Source organism: Alosa pseudoharengus, unplaced genomic scaffold (genome assembly GCF_046254945.1).
Source record: "Alosa pseudoharengus isolate Yale_2024_CS ecotype anadromous, Long Island Sound unplaced genomic scaffold, YU_APseudo_1.1 YU_APseudo_1.1_scf_9, whole genome shotgun sequence".
NCBI classification, from domain to species: Eukaryota; Metazoa; Chordata; class Actinopteri; order Clupeiformes; family Clupeidae; genus Alosa; species Alosa pseudoharengus.
The window spans coordinates 19192252-19212138 of record NW_027468881.1 but is presented as its reverse complement, the minus strand read 5'-3'; the positions used below and the strand labels follow the sequence as shown (position 1 = coordinate 19212138).

General features: G+C 41.9%; 2 protein-coding genes across 3 annotated transcripts; one reads left to right on the top strand and one right to left on the bottom strand.

The window, feature by feature from the left end:
- Positions 1 to 79: 79 nt before the first annotated feature.
- cfap276 (cilia and flagella associated protein 276) lies at positions 80 to 3655 on the bottom strand. Of its 2 annotated transcripts, none has more exons than XM_076275781.1 (5): positions 3581 to 3655; positions 2355 to 2471; positions 2124 to 2239; positions 1600 to 1718; positions 80 to 208 (listed from the first exon to the last, which is right to left on the bottom strand). In XM_076275781.1, the coding sequence occupies exons 1-5, from the start codon at positions 3608 to 3610 to the stop codon at positions 138 to 140; spliced, it is 453 nt and encodes a 150-aa protein (XP_076131896.1). In that variant the 5' UTR covers positions 3611 to 3655; the 3' UTR covers positions 80 to 137. The 2 variants fall into 2 exon arrangements, with proteins under 2 accessions (XP_076131896.1, XP_076131895.1); XM_076275780.1 differs by lacking the exon at positions 3581 to 3655 and adding an exon at positions 2653 to 2735.
- On the top strand, positions 3378 to 19849 carry elapor1 (endosome-lysosome associated apoptosis and autophagy regulator 1). The gene is made up of 22 exons (XM_076275779.1): positions 3378 to 3691; positions 6357 to 6477; positions 7447 to 7627; positions 7911 to 8058; positions 8350 to 8430; positions 8748 to 8853; positions 9610 to 9759; positions 10190 to 10278; positions 10753 to 10930; positions 11600 to 11728; positions 12264 to 12354; positions 12819 to 12924; positions 13087 to 13224; positions 13467 to 13733; positions 14254 to 14430; positions 14633 to 14783; positions 15370 to 15463; positions 15612 to 15713; positions 15857 to 15983; positions 16274 to 16452; positions 18340 to 18508; positions 18980 to 19849. The coding sequence occupies exons 1-22, from the start codon at positions 3572 to 3574 to the stop codon at positions 19046 to 19048; spliced, it is 2973 nt and encodes a 990-aa protein (XP_076131894.1). The 5' UTR covers positions 3378 to 3571; the 3' UTR covers positions 19049 to 19849.
- Positions 19850 to 19887: the final 38 nt, after the last annotated feature.

The window sequence follows — 19887 nt, the reverse complement described above, 5'->3', positions numbered from 1 at the left end:
TTGGTTGTTTATACAGTGATTCTAGACTAAAGTAGGGCTTTGAAATAACCTCGGTGCGTTTTATGTTTTCCTAATTTGTTTATTTTCCATGGGCATTGTAACAATGAGTCACGTATCATTATCAAAGCTTGGAGCCATTAAGTTGAGTAGAATCCTCCATCGTGTTTCCTCGAGTAGCCACGATTGGTAGATGCGTTGTGATGGGATTCTGTAGGGGCAAACAATGGTCGCATGAAATCACCCGTCCGTCTTAGTATCCGAGACCAGTGTTTCCCACAGAATTGAGTTCTATTTGTGGGGGTATTTCCAGAATTTACTTGAATGCAACCGTTTTTAACAAATTAGCGCAGCGTGGTTATGATGCTAACCAGATTTAAGCACAATTTAGTACAACCTGGAAAATCGTTGTGTGGTGGTCGATGTTAAATATTGTGGTGAGCTGCCACAAATAAGTCAATGTATTGGAAAGACTGCGAGACTAACAACTAGCCCCAAATTCTGCTGTTTGTCTATTTGAACTCAAAAGGTTGCAGACCCTGGAAATGAGCAGTTTTGCTACAGCATGGCATAATACATCTAATGTTTGTGTGTGTGCACTCTCCCTTTTCAAATAAATAAATGACTTACAAATTACAATTCAGGTAAGGTGACCAGGTAGGCAATGCTTCATTTAAAGAATGTTAATGATGAAGAGCCTTTGGCAATGTATCTGAATTGTGTTTAGAAAAGACCCATTTGTCCACTGCCTAAACCAGTCACACAGTTCAGTAACATCTGTGGGGTATTTTCAAGTGTAGTAACCAACCTGGTTAAACCCTCCAAGGGCAGAGCCCTATATGGGTCAATTCAGCTAGAAAAACAAAGCAAAAAGGCCTTTCTTTCAGGAGGTTTAACCAGAAGCTTTGTGAGGAGACGGCACTCAAAGAATCCTCCATAGAAATGCATGGGATTAGTTCGTAACGTCAATAGTTCCTTTCCCACTGAAGGGATTTTTGCAGTTCCTAGAACCCTTTTTTTCTTTGTGTTCCGACCGGACCAACTTGGGGGTTAAGTTCCGCTGACCACAGTTCCTGTAACTCTTTCAGCTCCTACTTCAGGGCAGGGTCTTTTCCCTTTTTCGCATAGGAACCCTTAGTGACTTCGGTCTATGTTGATTGGTCCAACTTATAAGTCACTGTCAACCAAAGTTGAATGGGCAATTTTAATTTGAATCGGCAACCAGTTCCTATGGCTACTTGGCCAGTGTGAATGCAAGTGGCAAAACCGGTTTTGGGGGAGAGTAGTTAGTGGAACTGTTTAGAAGTGGACAGTTCCTATAACTATATTCCTGTAACTACTTGGTCAGAAGGAGACAAGTAGAAAGTTGTCTACACATATCCCGCCCCTTCCTGTAATGTAAGTAACCCTTATATGCCTTCCTATTCACTTGAATAGGAAAATAGCTGCCCGATAACTGCGGTACCTGACCACCGCGTGAGGGGACTTGCCTATAAGGACTTTGGTGAACTCTTGCAATGAGATATCTTACCCAGGTTGGTCACTAATCCATGTACTTGAAAACTCTGTGGTAGCCTACTGCGGTAGACAACCCAAACCCACCTATGGTTCCCTGGATGCTGTAGATGGAAGCTTTCTGTGGGTTGACCCAGAGCCGAATCTCCCTCTTCTCAAACCCACACTGGGGCGCCTCAGTCTTCTGTCTGTTCTTCAGTATCCTCCTTAAATGGTGACATGTTTACATCATTACATGTGGTTTGAGGCACTTTAGGCCTTCCTTAAACTAGGCATAAATAAACAGTATATTTGTTAATTCTTAAGTCTTTTGGAGAGTCTAGTGTTTAAGATTCTAAGATGCTTTGTTATTAGGAAAATGGCAAAGGAGAGATCTGTTATAATATGGGGAGAATTTGAGGAATGCTTATAATGGCATCTGTTCCTCTCCCCTTTGCTTTAGTGTAAGCCAGATGTTAACAAGAAGCATGACTTCAGGTAAAAAAGAAGACTAAGGCAAAAGGTTCAAATAAAAGTTGTCAGCTCTCCAGCATACATTTGTGAGTAGGCCTGCATAGGTTTAATATGGTAAATGGATGTTCCAAGCACAATCAAAGTCTACATCCACTCACCCATGATCATCAGAATAGGTTTCTCGCTGAAAAAGAGTTTCATTCTTGTTGCCTAGGAATTCTTGATGGTGGTCATAAGTAGACTTGAGATGAAAGTCGAGACTGTCTCTTGGAGCCTTTTATGGGAGGTTTAACTGGGATTATTAATGTATTTCAGAAGCCTATGTTTTACCACCTGACAAACTCAGTCAAGGGCTATTATTATGTTACCCAAAGGTTAATATGCCTCACCTCTTTATCATAGTAGCACACGTTTCGCCTTACACTGGCCAGAGTGGCTGTGTCATTGAGACGACTCCAGGGGCTCTCATTCTGCGCGACGTGGATCGGCGTTTCAAATGGGTGTTTCTATAATAAAGTTAGGAAAACCAATATTACTATCTCTATACGATAGTCGTTCTGGGGTAGCGTTTATCCAAAGCGTGGTTAATCGGTGAAATAATAGGCTATACTACAATATAGGCCTATCTCCCCGGGTTGCTCAATGACGCTTTCGAGAAGAGCAGTCCCTCAGCTAAGAACGGCCTACCTGGCATTCCTTAGTCCCGGTGAAAGTATGATCATTTTCATGTCTAGGGAACGGGTATGGGTTACACTTCCGTGCCATTTCGGTCTACCAAATGGTGAAGGCTCGACAAACAGAAAACAAAACAAAATTGTTTCTACATTCTATTGTTCGACGATCAGAATTTGGCGGACACCATGTTTTCGTGTCAACCCCGTTGCTTGGAGACGGTGTGTGACTGCACAAACCAAGTTTAGGGTCAGAACAATATTGCGCACTTCCGACCAATTTGTTGCGCTCATAGACAGTCTATGGTTGCTCTCTTCCTTGTTGCAACTGTAGATTTACTGGCATATGAGGTATTTGGTTGAAAGGCAAAATGTTGTAAAAACAAACAAATACATTAATAAAACATGCAGCCAGTAAATTAATTTATCTAAAACAATTGTTTTGCATCAGCATTAAGCTACAGAACGCTGTCTATATAAGGCTACATATAGACCTACGTTTAATATTTAAAATATTCTGAGTCTTCTGTCTCTGACCATTATTTTATAACGAATTTGCCAGTTGCACAATTACCATGGTTCAAACGGCAGGTTGTGCAGTTTGGTAGCCTACAACGAAATACAAAATATATAGCCATAACTTGTCAATAGCCTAGGCTATAGCTTTGCGCCTGCTCATGATGAGCTATTTGTTTAGCTACTGTCCCAATTTCTAAGAACGTTATTCACAACCAATGAGAGAGCTTCAGCCAATTACGCGCTCAACGCAAACCGGCGAGGCAACAGATCTACAAGACTGTATCAGCCTGATTTGCCAGTCATTGAGACAAGTTCACAACTACACACTGGCTGCCATTTGAGGAAACATATGGACCATAGCTAGCGTATTGTTTATATGTTTAATAAGACAGTGTTTGTGTACGTTTTAATAAGCAATGTACTACCTGCTGCGACCTCTGCTTGGGTTGACACATGTCAGATGTGTTGTGTATCCACTTCTGGCAATACTTTTGGCATTTCAGATCGAGTCGAAAGATTTACCCATGTGTAAAGAGGTAAGTTCTCAATTCTTTTCTAGCCGATATTAATGAATGATGCTGTAGCCTATGTTAATGAAGTGATAGCCTACCCTTTTGTCGCCAAAACATTCAGACGAGATACTCATTCAGCCCGCAACATAGTTCCATAATGCATGAAGTAGTATATTGATCAGCAGTTTGTTGCTGAGGCATAGCATTATTCACATTGACATAAATACAGTCCTGTGTGCCAGTGTGGGTCACTTTCCATTTCACTTTTTGTTTGATTGATTTTCATAACGCACAAAAGTCTGGTCTGCTCGACATTTCATCATTTATACATTTACAGTTAGAATGCACAATGGAGTACATATAGTAGTGCTGCAGGGCTTCATGTCCTGCTCTATTATAGAAATAATTGTCTATAACACCTGCAGTGTGTCTATAATTAAATTAGTATTAGTAGTATTCTCTTACGTTGGCTACAAACAAAAACAAGAAATACAATGCATAGTGGTTCATTTATCAAGAGCTATAAAACACACCAGTCGTCTTCCCACACAAGGTGTGTGTGTGTGTGAACAGTCCATATGTTTCATCATTAGCCTTCCCTGGTTTGTGTTCAGGTGATGTGGCAGATGGTACGACTGGCTAGCATACATTTATTAATCAACAACTCTTGTGTACAGCCTGGCTTGTGATTTGAGCGCTTTGGGTTGCACTCTGTGCATGTTAAATGCGCTATAAAAATAAAACTGACTTGACTTACCTTGACTTTAAAGCAGTGTACATGCTGAGATATAGGTTTCAGTCAAGTGTTTGGCTTGTACCACAATGGAAGACAACTAATCCCAAAACTAGTGTTTTGTGAATTCTGTATGTAGTAATGATTAAGTTATTAATGTGAATGTTCCCAAAGGGATATCAAAAATGTCTACTTTTTCAGAAACCTAATCTAAGATAATACATTTATTAAACAAGAGTGGCTCTTAAACAATGTGTGGCAGTACACCACTGACCAATTAGAGGAGCCATGGAACAGAAGTACTGCAAGTGTAAACTTTCACAGTTTAGCAGTGGACAGTCATTTCTGATGTTATTTCAGTGATTTATTGCACCTTACAACTGTTGTTTTCATGAGAGAGCCAACTACCAGTTTAGGAAGTCCAGTACAATGCCCTATGAGCAGGAGGTAGTGAAAGCAGTGCCCAGTTTCTGGGTTATCTCACTATATGGCCTACTTTTAATTTTTTGGTATTTACATAACTGCCATGGGGGTAGATCCATCAGGACCGTTTTAGTATTATCAAGATTTCATTTGTACTTTTCAACAGGTGGCAACCTGTAACTGAGCAGGGCATTGCCATCTCAGAATATACATTAACCTTTCTTTTTTTTTTTTTTTTTTTTAAATCAGCCTTTATTGATTTTCAATGTAAATTTCAGCAGCCTCCTTTCAACAGAAGAGGCCATTGCTCGAGAGTATATTTATATCCAGAAAAAACATTTAGTCATTATTTTTCTTCCATTGAATATGCTGTGACATATGTCTCTGGCATTATGTGTACTAGGTCCAGCTTTAGTTGAAGGTTAGAGTTCTTTCAGGTAAATGAAGAGAGGGGAGGGGACAGTGTGTGTGTGTCCGAGGGTGTGCAAATGCAGGCCACCGAGGCCAGAGGAAAGATAGTGTGTCATCATGTTCTGTTGCCATGGTGATGATCATGTTATTAATATGGAGATGTGGGTTATTTTACAAGGTAGTGTTGTGGAGCATATGGCAGTTATCGCACACACACACACACGCGCACACACGCACAACTAATGTAGCAGCACTAACAAATACCAGTCTCTGTGTGTTGTTCTTGTTAACTATTAATCCTCTTGTTCTAACTGTGTGGGGGTCAAATTGACTCTGCTAAGTGCTTGTGCTTACACTACAGGTGGCATTCAGACCCACTTTGTGTCAAAAATAAGCACACACTCAGCCAGCACACAATGCTTTTCCATTTCCATTCAATGTTCGCTGGCAAAGTGATGTGTGTTTTCGGGGATTTGTCAGTAGTTTATTAGGCTCTTTAGATTATCAGGGGGAAAAAAACAGATTAACAAACAGATTGTTTATTGCATGGTTTTACCTGCAATGTTTTGGTGTTTACTTGCACCACACTCACCTGATATGTAAATAACCTTAGGAAAACGAATCCTCTGTTAGGACAGGAGTCACCAGACATCCTTGATGGAGGTGATTAAGATAAAGGTGGGGCAGTCTCCGCGCAAATATTTATCTACCCCACCGTTGGAACAGAAGGACCGTTTCACTTCCAGAGAAATTTTATGTCATGCATTACGTTTTCTGATAGCTCTACCTGGTTATCAGTGGTAGCAAATTTCAGTTCTTTACAAAGTCAATAAAAATGGTCTTTGATTTCATAATATCGCCGATGTAAGAGCACTAAGACTTTGGGCTTTGTAAAGTTCCCTGAGACAATCTTAGTTGTTGATGGAGCCATACAGTATACAGTAAATAAACTACATTTTAATTGAATTAAGTTGAAACTATGGTTGCATCCTGGCTGTGGTTGCACAGCAAGGCCAAACACAGGACCTCACTGAGGGCAAACTTAAAGAAACCTGAAACTATTTACTTTTGTCAACATCTCCTCGGCTGAGAGTTATATTTCTGTTGTTTTCTTTCCCTCAGTCGGATTACCATTATGAATACACAGAGTGTGATGTGCTGGGGTCTCGCTGGAGGGTAGGAGTGCCCAACAAACCTAACACCTGCACTAACCTCCCAGACCCTGTCAAAGGCACCCAGTGCAGTGAGTATCTACCCTACCAGTGACCTCGTCTCATAGGAATGCATACTACTGACATGCTTGCTGCAATCTTTTAGGCATCTGATACATATTCCTGACAAGACGTTATTGATGCCCAGCCTACCATACAGTAAAGTGTTCTAGTATATCTACTGTTGATGTTATCAGTACTTTGAGTGCCAGACTACTTCCAGAGACTTTCTAATGTGGAGACACAGCACTCAAAAAATACTCCATAGAAATGCATGGGGCTAGTTTGTCACGCCAATATGGCTGTTGTCTACACATATCCCACCCCTTCCTTGGCAAAACGTCGACATGTGAATACATTGAGCCAATCATATGGTTTGTTGTGAAGACATCGTGTCAAGCATGTGTTGTGATCTCGCCGCTGGAGCAAGATTGGTGTCGTGAAGCCTTGCGCACGCGCAGTTCGACCCAAAGACTGTGCCCGATGAGTGCCCATAAAACGTTGGTATATGGCCGCCGAGTGGAGGGACTTGCCTAAAAGGACTTTGCTACTTCATATACAGGAATACCTTTAGTGCACACTATTGCTGAGCTTTATGTTAAGTGAGCATTTACATTTATTTAAATAGCAGATGCTTTCATCCAAAGTGACTTACATATGTCAATTATATCACAAGGGCAATTCTCCCTAGAGCAACTCCGGGTTAAGTGCCTTGCTCAAGGGCACCACGGTGGAAGCCAGGAATTGAACCAACAACTTCACAAACTACTGCATGCTAGCCCTTAGCCCGTTAGAATACCATTAATGCACAGTATTGAAGACCTTTAAGTTAATGATTTAGTCCTTACTATCTTAGTAATATGCTGTATCCACTTCTAGTAAATAATACTAATGTGGTAAAATTGTTTTTTTTATTTCAGGCATAGTTGCTATGTATTATATTACAGGTATATATTCTATACATTGATACATACTACTGCTGACTGTCTTTGTTTCCCCAGCATTCTCCTGCAACACGGGGGAGTTTCTGGACATGAAGACGCAGGAGTGCCAGAAGTGTGCAGCAGGGACCTACTCTCTGGGGACGGGCGTGGCCTTTGATGAGTGGGATAGCATGCCCCCAGGGTTCGTCACCCACGGCATCAACATGGATGCTGGGGACGCCTACATGAACTGCTCAAAGTGAGCGTCTTTGTAACCTTTGTTGTGTTTGACTGCACATTATGTTTATGTGTTCCAGATTATAATTTCAATTAGAAATTAGATTAGATGTTCATTGAAGTGTTAGACTGTCATGTTCTTTCAAGATACAGCCACAAACCGCAGACTGTGTTTGTCTCCAGTCCACTCCATTGCAAACCATTGTTTAATTTACCTATTTCTATCTGACTGCCTCTGTCTATTTTATGTTGTATTATGAAATAGCCTAAATGAGTGGCTATGCTTTTGACATTCACTTGTGCAGTTCCACCTGGACACCAAAGGGGGACTTCATTGCCTCAAACACAGACGAGTGCACATCCACTCTGTCCTACGCCGTCAGTCTTAAGAAGCCTGGATCTGTGACCTTCCAGTACCTCTACCCAGACAACAGCATCTTCTTTGAGTTTTATGTATGTTTCATGCCAACACCATTCAGAGATACACTGTAGTGCTTTTCCATTTGTTCCGGAGGCACAGGTAATATATGCAGCACATTTTTCGCTCGGCTTGGTCCAGAGTGCTGATGCAGGTAATCATTAACTTGTGTAGCAAGTTGGAGCAGGGAGCGTAATGTGTTTAGATGGCATTGTATTATGTTATGGTGTCTTGTGATGCAGTGTTATGACATTTAAAAGATATCTGATTATATGTGGGATTAAAATGGCTCTGACTAATACAATGTATGTGTGATTACTATATAGGTTCAGAATGACCAGTGTCAGTCCTCTGTGGAACAAAGCCGCTGGATGAAGACCACAGAGAATGACTGGGACTCCCACTATGTGAGGACAGCACTTTACGTGTGTGTGTGTGTGTGTGTGTGTGTTTGTGTGTTTGTGCATTTGTGCATGTCAGTGGTGTATGTGTTTGTAGTCTTGTGTGTGTGCCATGCATGTAAAGTCACACTCAGGACTCAGGATTCACCTGCCACAGAGAGAAAGTGTCTGTTTGTGTCTGTCTGTCTGTCTGTCTGTCTGTCTGTGTGTGTCTGTGTGAGAGAGAGTCTGTGTTTGTGTGTGTGTAAATGACACCTCGTTGTGGCCTGCCTACACACTGATGTCCTCTGTTTGGCCTCTGTGCTGTGTTATTGTGTCCTCAGGTACAGCTGAGTCGTGGAAATAATGTGCTGTACTGGAGAACCACTGGCTTCTCCCTCAACGCCAACTCTGTCAAACCCATCCTGTTGCGCAACATCGCCATCTCAGGTCGCCACCACCGCCACCTGCTTCACAAAAACTATTACTATTAAGTGATGTTATTTACATGTGTCCACTAGACAGATGTTTTATCCTCAGTGATGTGAAATACGGCAAAAACATAAATCTAGCATAACCCAAGCACCATAGTTTGGCAGATCACCTACAGACACAGATAAATTGAGCCAATAGCTGCTTTCAGACCTAGGTGTAAGTCCGCATGTTCTGCGGATGTCAAGCGGTTGGGGCATATATCTGAACAACATAACCGGCCATTTGGAATTTCGAACTTAGCCGGCTGTTATACTACTGCCCTCCTAGTATTTCCGACGGACATTATGTAAATATGCTTCTGTCTGAACAAAGCGAAGAACATGCATTCTGTGAGATTCTGTTCATGTTTGTGTTCAACCACGTTCAACCTGTTCAACCACATGGAGATTCTTTTAATGTGCATCGGTGTCGTTCACACATGACTGCATAATGTTAGCATCATATCTGAATCACCCGAAGGGTCAGACCTCCGTTTGACAAAGATCCGCATATACTGAGGAGGACGTGTCTGAAAGCAGCTATTTACTGTAGATTCTTCCAAAATTGCATCCTGGACATAATTTTTTCTGTTGGTATGGCAGTCACGGGATGAATAGCTGGAAATGTGGTCTGTGGTATCTTTGGTTATACTAGATTTGAAGTGTTGCCTATAGCATCTATGTCTGTTGGCTGTGATCTTAATCAGTGAGTTAGCCTCCCTTGCCCCTACAGGTGTGGCCTACACATCCGAGTGCTTTCCCTGTAAGGCGGGCACCTACAGCACTGAGCCAGGTGGGTCCCGATGTGCCCCCTGCCCAGCCAACTCTTACTCGCGCAAAGGGGCCACTGCCTGCCAGGAGTGTGAGAAGGAGAAATATGCGGGTATGTGATGTAATATGTCGGTACAAACACTCTGTGTTGCCTGAGAAAACGGTCTATTTTCAACCTCCTCTTGAATAAGTACCATTTTTAAATCAAATGATTTAGCTTTGATGGGTCACCATTCATAGAAGGCTTCCATCTAATGCAATTATTCAGTTTACTGACTCTCAGCTGACAATTACTGACTGAAATAGAGATCTACCGGTACTTGAAAAATGGCGGGAATTTCCTTTAATTAATTTACGTTGCCACTGAAGAGTTGTGGTGATAAATGTAGACCTTGACATTTTTCCATTTCGCCAGGGCATCCATTGTATAGCTTCCTTAATGTGGGCTGGTACGGGTGCAGTATGCTATCAGTGGATCTTAATGTCTTTGAGATTTTCCTAAATCCCTCGGGGCTTTTCCCCTCGCTCTGTGTGTCCCTCAGGTATAGGCTCTGGAGAATGCCTCACCAGACCACCATGTAAAGAGGGTGACTACTTCTACACACACACACCCTGTGACTCCAACAGGACGGTACTACAAGTCTTGTTTTGCATTTTATGTTCAGTTCTCTGCTGCTGAAGCTGTGAGATATATGGAACATTACTATTTCATTCACTCTTAATGTTTAATCTTTAACTTTTTTATGACCCCGTTTGTTTTTAAAATGTGACTTGGGGTGATCCGATCACAAGTGGTCAGTTCTAAATACAAGTGTAAACATTCACCAAGATGAATTGTGATCTGATCACTCAAACCGCTTGCCTAGGTGGTCTGAAACACATTTGACCACATACTTTTGTAGTGTAAACGCTAATGTGTTCTGATGTGTCCAGTGACGGCTGTACACCTTGAATACATGAGAAAACCTTAATGTCTCTCAGCTGACCACTTTGATTGGATCACCCAAGATGCATTCTAAAAACAATCGTCAACAGGCCCTATGCTACATTAGTGCATTGCTTTTGTGTAGTTTGTATAGTAGACCATGTCCTGCTGTGGTTTCAGACCCAGCTGATGTACAAGTGGATCGAGCCCAAGATCTGCAGTGAGACGGCCGACGGGGCAGTGCAGCTCCCTGCCTCGGGGCAGATGATGACCTGCCCGCCCTGCAACCCCGGCTTCTTCATGAACAACGCCTCTACCTGCCAACCTTGCCCACATGGCTTCTACTCCAACGGCTCAGGTACAGACACGACTCCAGAAAGAGGAGATCATGTTCACATTCAGCTGCTAGGAAACCTCCTCATTCTCTGTGACTTCACTTTGTCCTATTATTGTATTTGTGAGTAAATGAATGACAGAGACGGAGGCGTTTTGTGCACATTACTTCATTGTTTGTTTCCTCGTTTTACATTCCTCACACTTGTTAGTAATCCTCTCCAGGTCAGATAACAGCTCTCTCCAGAATGAGGATATGTTCAATTTCTCTGAGATGGAAACAGCTGTTTTGTCTAGGATTTCAGCTGTGGGTTACCTGAATATAGCAAAAGGTGACTGTGAAAGGTAGAGATACAACAGTGACACAGCTGACTGGTAGGATATTAGGTGATGGAGCACAAAAACACAGTGTGATAACTGACCGATGAGGTGGAGAAATGCAAAACAATGGAATAGAAGTAATGAAGGCCCAAATGAATGTGGTTTCCCTCTGCAGACAGATATATCAGTCAGTGCATAGATATCTTCTTATTATGCACATGAGTGGTTTGATAACCAGCAGCCTGCTTCACTTTTGACACTCTTTCTTTCTCTCTCTCACTCTGTATGTGTGTGTGTGTGTGTGTGTGTGTGTGTGTGTGTATTTATATTTGTTTACCTGTGTACTTATGTAAATGGATGTGTGTGTGTGTAGTTTGCTCAGAGTGTTCTGCAGGGACGGAGCCGGTGGTGGGGTTTGAGTATAAGTGGTGGAACCGGATGCCCAGTAACATGAAGAGTTCCGTCTACAGCAACGAATACAGTGACTCAGAGAGAACCACAGGTAACAGGGTCAACCAGTCTGAGCAACACATGGCTTCAGATGAGTTACATATTTTCTCTAGAAATCATTTTTTTATGTTATTTGTGTGCATTGAATATGTCCTATTGTGAAAGAAACATCTATGCATTACCATGCCTTGTCTGTTCTATTGTATTCTATTGTACACTCTTAAAATGAATGTGTTGAAAACAACAGAACTTGTGTTGTTTTTAACACATCTCTGTGTCCAGATAGGGACAACACAGTTTGTGTTGTTTCCTTTTTTAGTTGTTACACATGTGTTGAAAATAACACAACTTGCATTTAAAACAACACAGTTTTTAACACATCTCTGTGTCCAGATAGGGTCAACACATTCGTTTTAAGAGTGTATTCTATTTTATGTAAAGCTGATGATACACATAAGAAGAAGTTTTTTGAGCAATGGGCTGGGCAATGATCCTGAGTATTATTGCTCTGACACGTCCTCATTGATATTAGGCAACCGCCATTGGCATGACTTAGAGGGTTTGTAAAAGTGACTGTGTTTTGACAGCATGGGAGGTGGCGGGGGAGTATGTGTACACCACACCAGGAGACATGGACACAGGCTATATGTTGCTCACTCTCACTGTCCCGGGGTACAGGTGAGCTGTACATTTTGATTATAAAGACAACTTCAATAAGATAGGCTGGATAGTGACACAGTATGCCATAGTCCCCACACTACATGATGCCGTATTTACAGTCTGATATTATATTGTTGACCAATACAAAATAAGTATAAGACTTTTCATACCTGTTTTAAAAATGTTACAGCCAAAACTGTTTGTAGTACTTTGAATGTATGTGCCGTAAGCTAGTGATGTATTTACTGTAGATTAAGTGAAGAGGATAGACAACAGGATAGACAGAAGAGGATAGATAGCCCTTTCCAACATATGATACTGTATATGATATAGCCTAATGCTACACTTACTGTCTGAACTTATTGCCTGATATAGTTATAAGGTTAATATAGATTTTCATTTAATTATCTCTTGAAGTAATCAATATTATGGTTGTTTTTGTATAGTTATGGAATCTTTAAATCTTTGGTAATTTTTGCTAGGTTGCCTCATACCGTCACCACAGATAAGACGAACACAGAGCTGTCCAAGATCACCTTTGTGTTTGAGACCAAGTGTACCGATAACTGCGTTCTCTACTTCATGGCGGTGGGCAATAAATCTTTTTTTTTTAAAAGTCTACGTTATTATTATAGTCATTATGCTTTATGGGGATGTTTTGCTTCACAGTGGTTCACGGCCGTTTCTATTTTTGGTATTTATGGAGACGCATTTTTATTTCTCATGTTGACATGTTCTGTCCTCTCGCAGGGTGTGAGTGAAAGGAACAACTTTGTGGTAGAGCGCTGGAGGGGGACTAATGGGAAGCAATCCTACTCTTACATCATCAAGAGCAACAGCACCGTCAGCTTCTCCTGGGGGTTCCAGCGCACCGCAGGGCCAACCACAGTAAGATTACACCCACACCTCATAATGCTTGCTAAACTTAACAGGAATACAACAGCAAAACAATGGATAACTTCAACATATCTGTTATCAGAAAGAGTTACTCAACTAAGCATTCTGAACACAGTTATGTTAGAATTCTGATTAGTAAATGATTAGTACTACTGATGAATAAATGATTAGTAGCAAGGTTTAGGCAGTGTAGCCAGATATTTTTGCACAAATCTTTCTTTTCCTTGTTGCAGGAAAAGCTGTATAGTGCCGACTTTGCCAAGATCTACGTCATCCGCATCACCAATGTCATCGGTGGTGTGGCGTCCGAGTGTCGCCACTGTGCCCTGGGGTTGTTGCAGGGTGCGGAGTCCACCTGTGTGCCCTGCCCAGCCAGCCACTACATGGTGGAGGGCAGCGGAGTGTGTAAGGCTTGTCCCGCCAACAGCATCATCCGCGCAGAGCACCAGGTTGGGCCAGAGGCCTGTGTCCCCTGTGGTCCCAACACACACAGCAACAAGGTGAGAGAGAATATAAAACCACACACACACACACACACACTTTGGGATGATGTTCCAGGGAAGAATCTTGTGCTGGTAGGGTTTCCTTCCTACGACAAGTTAAGAGAGTCAGATAGACATACACAAAGTGAACTCCCATGTACTCACACAGAGCACGGTAATGGAGAAAACAATGCATCCACAGCTTAAAAATAATGGGTTGTGTTGACCAATGACAATCGTGACAAATCGCCTTAATAGCAACACAAAAGTAGTTCCATACATGTCACCATAATGATAGAGATCTGTCCTCCACTAGTTTTATATCATCTGCATCATCTAAGATATTGTATGATATACATATGTGCGCACACACACACACACACACACACACACACACACACACACACACACACACACACACACACACACACACACACACACACACACACACACACACACACACACACACACACACACACACACACACACACACAAATCTAGCAGTGTAACTGCGGAAGGTCTTCCTCCGTGTCCCCAGGCCCACTCTGCCTGTCTGAGTGACTGTAGGCTGGCCGTGAAGCAGAGGGACGGAGAGACCCTCCACTATGACTTCTCTCCCCTGTCCAACGTTACCGCTGCCCAGAGCAGTCCACGCTTCACCACCAAGGGCCTCAAGTTCTTCCAGCAGTTCAGCATCGGGCTGTGTGGAGAAGAGGTATTCAGTCATTTTCTCTCTCTCTCTATCCATCTATCTGTCTGTATACCTTCATCTGATCATCAGTTCCAAAAGGAAGGTCATATAAAGGCTGATGATAAATGCTCTCTATGTGTGAGATATGTGGTATTAGATGCTTGCTTACTGATTCAGTATGGATTGCAGTGCAGTGGTCACTTGTCATTCTTTTCTGGTCCTTTAGGGCAGAGCGATGGCCACATGTGTGGACAACATCACAGAGAGCAGGAAGGAATTGAGTGGTTACGTGTGCCAGTCCACCATCGTCCCCACCGACGTAAGAGGGCAGACAGTGGTGTCATCCCAGCCCTTCAGCATAGGAGACACCCTCATAGGTAAGATTGCAAGAAGTGCAGATTAATTTATTGTCCAGGTGGGTGACAAAATATTTGACAAAATATTGTTGTCGACAGATGTTTCAGTCATAGTCCTGTGAATGTTGTTGAATAGAATGTCTCCCAGTTTCTATAACAACTTTCTATAACAACATCTCACCGCGAAATGAAAGTAAACAGCAACAGATGTGACCATGGCATCAGACAACAGAATGGAGACCTCCAGAATATGTCTCTGCCATTTCATTTCAATGTTTATGAACCTGACAAGCTCAGTAACACCCTATAGCATGCATCTCTTTTACGTCATATTTTGTCAAGTGCCATTTGCCGTCTGTACTATAACTTGGCCTTATCCCTGACATTTGGCATAGGAGACACCCACGTAGATGAGATCCGTAGCCATCCTCTTCCTGAGTGCCTTTCAGCTGTTACAGACTATACGAAAACATCAATAGAAATTCAGTCTAAAACTAGGCTCAATCCATGTATAGGAAACGAGTCGATTGTGTTCTGTAGATGTCATTGCAGAGACATTATCGTTTGGGATTTTGTGGTTTATCTGCAATTGACCTTTTGATTTCAGGGATCACCACCAAATCAACTTTTGATCAAATAACCTCCCCTGAGGGTAACTTTCCTACAGATTCCACCTTACCTGATGTCATATTTTACTACAGGTATGTCTCATTGTAGTGACACTGCTATGTCAATATCATAACTTTGACATTATCAGGAATTAATATTGTTTGCTAAAGAAGAAAGGACCATCCCAAATGATAAACAATGAAATGCACATCATATTTCTTGTCTAAATAATGCTCTTAGGGGAAGTGAAACAACGCAAGCTTGTAAAAAAGGAAGGTCAACAACCATCAGACTGCGATGCAATCCCTCTGTTACAGGAAATGACCTAATTTCTCTTCCGAGGTAACACATAGGCTAGTATTACATTTATAGACTGTATCAAAAAACATTGGTAACATGAGGAAAAATGTATGCCATTTAGACTATAGTAATGATGTTTTGCCATTGTTTGTCTATGTGTGGTCTATATATGTGTGTGTGTGTAGTAAATGTCCTGAGGGCACCTGTGATGGCTGCTCCTTCCATCTGCTGTGGCTCTCCAGGCACGCCTGTCCTCTTTGCTCAGAGAGACACTACAAAAAGATTGAGAGTGCCTGCATCCAGGGCATCATGGTGAGTCACAAGTGTGTGTGTATGAGAGAGAGAATCCAGGACTGCATTATGGTGGGTCAAAGAGAGAATGTATGAGTGACTGTGCATCCAGGACTGCATTATGGTGGGTCAAAGAGAGAGAGTGTGTGTGAGAGAGACTGCATCCAGGACTGCATTATGGTGGGTCAGAGAGAGTGTGTGTGTGCCTGGATTCCTGTACAGTATGTATGTGTATGTGTGTTTTGGTTGTCATGTGTCTGTGTGAGTACCTGCTCAAATCCAGGTGTGTCTGTCCATTGGTGTGTGTCCAGAGGACAACATACGTGTGGCAGCAGCCTCTGCACTGCTTTGGCGGGGTGACACTGCCCCCCCAGATGGTGAGTGCGTGTGTGACATTGGACTTCTGGCTGAAGTTTGGGGTGTCCATTGGGAGCGTCGCCGCCCTACTGCTCATCAGCCTCAGCTGCTACTTCTGGAAGAAGACACGCAAGTGAGTGACCTAATTTGACCTCTAACTGACGTCACTGCTCGGGAGAGAATGTACCACGCTGGCTGCAGTATGCAAATGTCTAATAGATTTCTTGTTTTATAACTAGTCTGACAAATTGTGCTTATGCAAACTCACCATCACGAGTCAGGCCCGCACGGGGATTAGAACCCGGGTAGCCGTAGTGTAAGGTGGAGATGAATCCCCTGTACCACCCTCAGATATAAATGAACCAAAATGCAGAGGAGTCAGATTCAGAGTTCTCTTTAATGAGTCACAAAAACAGGCAGGCAGACAGACTTTCTTGCAGATTGTTGCAAAGTATCACAGGTATAGGCAATGACCATCAAGGCAAAAAAAAAAAAAAAAACAGTGGGCAGTAGACAGTCCACTGAAACAGGCCAGCCAAAAATTCAAAGTGAAAAAACTAGGGCTGTCAAAATAACTGATTAATTTCGATTAATTAATTTGAGAATATAACTGATTAAAAAAAATAACACAGATTAATCGATTCCGTATGACCTTTGACCCCGAGCCGTTGTAGTCAGTAACCATTAGACTGTAAAATGAAGGAGAGAGAAGAAAATGTGCTGCCTAGATCATTGATTGGAACATTTACTATGGTGTTGATAAAAATAAAGTGTTGATTAAAATAAAGTCCTCTGCAATGTCTGCAGCAAGGAATTTGCATATCCCGGAGTTCATCAACTCTAAAGTCGCACATCAATGCAAAGAAATTATGTTGACATTGAGGGGAGTGTTCATTTATTTTCATTGTGTCCCCTAGGACCTAGGTTATATCTGTGGCCTGAAATACCTTGTATGTGAAAAACAACTTCTTACCAAAGCACTTTTGAATTTATTTCCTCAGCATATTAGGTCATATCATAGATTATTATGGGGATTATTAAAATAATAATAAGAGTTTTTGAACTTTAATGTCACTAATGCTGATTATTCAATGATTCATTTGAATTTAAATATTTAAAATATTTTCACAGCAAAAATTATATATGCGATTAATTTAGATTAATTAATCACAATAATTAATTAGATTTTTTTTCGATTTTTATCGATTGACAGCCCTACAAAAAACACCTCAAAGAGGGAGAAATTGATAACCAAAAGTCTTTTCAAGAGTATTCAAAACAGGAGTACACTTACGATACAGGTGGCACACAGGAGAACTCGGCAAAGGCACTAACAAACACATGCTCCTTAAATACTCTGATTCATTAACAATCATTCAGGTGTAATCATTCAAACACATGAGCCGAGAAAATCAGGCAGTTTCCGAAAATTACAAAGAAAAGGTGCAAATCTAGTGGCCTATATTGAATGCTCTATTTGAAGTGTTGCATCTGCAGCATACTGACATTGACTGTGATAACAGGTTAAAGCTGCAGTTGGCAAGTCTGACAGATTGAGGGGACTTAGCCAAAATGTTGAATGTTTACAACTCTCATGCCCCTCCCCAACTACCACCGAGCACCCTCTCATCGAGTTTGTGCTCGTCAGTGCGCACCAGACTGCACACCAGAATGCGCACCAGAATGTGATTGACAGTCAGATCTCACACAGCCCTGCTTTGATTGGACCAGAAGAACCGGGAGCTGTGGGTTTTTGCAAACCAAATAACAGGCTCTAGGCGGAGGTAGAAGTGTGTTTTTTTTTTTTTTTAAACCGGCTGATTTATGTTCTGTCGGAGCACTCAATGTCGTGTCGGTCTCGTTGTGTCGGTCTCTCAATGTCGTTCTGTTTACATCTTTCTTTCTTTCTTTCTTTCTTTTGTCTCTCTCCTTGTCCCCTCTATCCTCTTTCTCTCTCTCTCTCACTCTCTCATTCTCTCTCTCCCACCTACACTGTCCCCTCTTCTGTGTGCTCTGGCAGACTGGAGTATAAGTATTCTAAGCTGATGATGACGGCGGGAGAGAAGGAGTGTGAGCTCCCGGCGGCCGATAGCTGCGCCATCATGGAGGGGGAGGACGCTGAGGAGGATGAACTCATCTACCTCACCAAGAAGTCCTTCTTTGGGAAGATCAAGTCCTTCTCCAGAGAGGTAGGCTACAGTAATGCTTTCTCACCTCTGCCCCCTGTCTCAGAGCCACAACGTGCACCAGTTATATCTGCTCTTCTGGCATAGTTGTGTAAGGTCAGTGTGATAAGCACAAGATTCCTACCTAGGCCATCTACCTAGTTGTGTGTCTGTGTTCATGTGTGTCTGTGTCTGTGTGTGTCTGTGGCTGTGTCTGTGTGTGTGGATGTATGTGTGAGTGTGTGGGTGTGTGTAAGTGTGTACTCCATGGGTTTAATTCCCAGGTAGCAGCACACAGGTCTCCCTTATCCTACTTCGGCTAAAAGTGTTTACTTTATTAATAATTGTTGATGTTAATGTATGAAAACATTAACTGACTTTGCACTTTAGACACCAGATGACTTTTAAATAGATCGGGACCTGGCCTACCTGGCCAAGATGCAGTGGACAAAACGGATACATTTGGTTTGTGTGTGTTTCCCCCCCCCCCTGTAGAGGACATCTGATGGATTTGACTCGGTGCCGCTCAAGTCATCAGCAGGTCTGGAGATGGAGATGAGCTGAAGCTAAAGCTGGATACTTATCCAGGACAGGGCCATCTTATGCAGCCACATGCATTTTGAAAATGTGCCTCTGGTGGCAGACAAATGCATAATGCGCCATCTAGTGGCCACACATTTTTATTACCCATTTCCTTTTCCAAACAGATTGTTTGATAACAACATTTATTTTCATATGATGGGGTTTACTGAATGTATCCTGGAAGGACGTGGTTCAAACACTGAATGCTGGCATTTGTCAATGTCTGTATATCATAAGAAATACAGGCCTTTCCTAAGGCACAGTAGGCTATGGATCATATCAGGTGTAGCCGATAGGCTGGGGTGTAGGCTACTGTAAATGCTGCATTTGACCATTAGCCATTCTTGATGTTTAATGTATGAAAGTTATAGTTATGTCAGTGCTTGGTAGTCCCAAAGGGTTATTGGATATGCCCGTCATTTAAATCAACCTGGTGTTTTTTTAACAATACATTTTGCAAATAAGCAGAAAGCCCAAGCCTTTTGGATTTATTTTACTTCTAAATTGTTGAAAGGTTTACATTGTTAAAAAGTAGATATTAAGGGCTTATTTTAGACATTTTTTAATTGTTTTAATTTTTCTCAATTTGTGTTGTGTATTTTTCACTCGTATAGAACAGCAGTCTATGGTATTGAAGATCTGCGAAAGGAAATATATGTTCAAAATTGTATTTATAACTTGTACTGTTTGGTGTTGTGTTTGCTTTACAATCTGTTTGTCTATTGATTATTGTCTATTGACAACACATTTAATAAATAATAAAGTATATAATTTGCTGTCCAATTGACCTCGCGAGAGTTTGTGGATTCGGGGGGCGCCTT

What these genes read in the sequence shown, in the direction of transcription:
- cfap276 (XM_076275780.1), bottom strand. Translation starts at nt 2,730, where the DNA reads ATGGCACGGAAGTGTAACCCATACCCGTTCCCTAGACATGAAAATGAT. An exon ending in CCGGGACTAAGGAATGCCAG is followed by an intron (nt 2,472 to 2,652) that starts GTAGGCCGTTCT and finishes ACTTTATTATAG; the next exon opens with AAACACCCATTTGAAACGCC. An exon ending in TGTGCTACTATGATAAAGAG is followed by an intron (nt 2,240 to 2,354) that starts GTGAGGCATATT and finishes CTCCCATAAAAG; the next exon opens with GCTCCAAGAGACAGTCTCGA.
- elapor1 (XM_076275779.1), top strand. Translation starts at nt 3,572, where the DNA reads ATGTACTACCTGCTGCGACCTCTGCTTGGGTTGACACATGTCAGATGT. An exon ending in GCGCAACATCGCCATCTCAG is followed by an intron (nt 8,854 to 9,609) that starts GTCGCCACCACC and finishes TTGCCCCTACAG; the next exon opens with GTGTGGCCTACACATCCGAG. An exon ending in GCGTTCTCTACTTCATGGCG is followed by an intron (nt 12,925 to 13,086) that starts GTGGGCAATAAA and finishes GTCCTCTCGCAG; the next exon opens with GGTGTGAGTGAAAGGAACAA.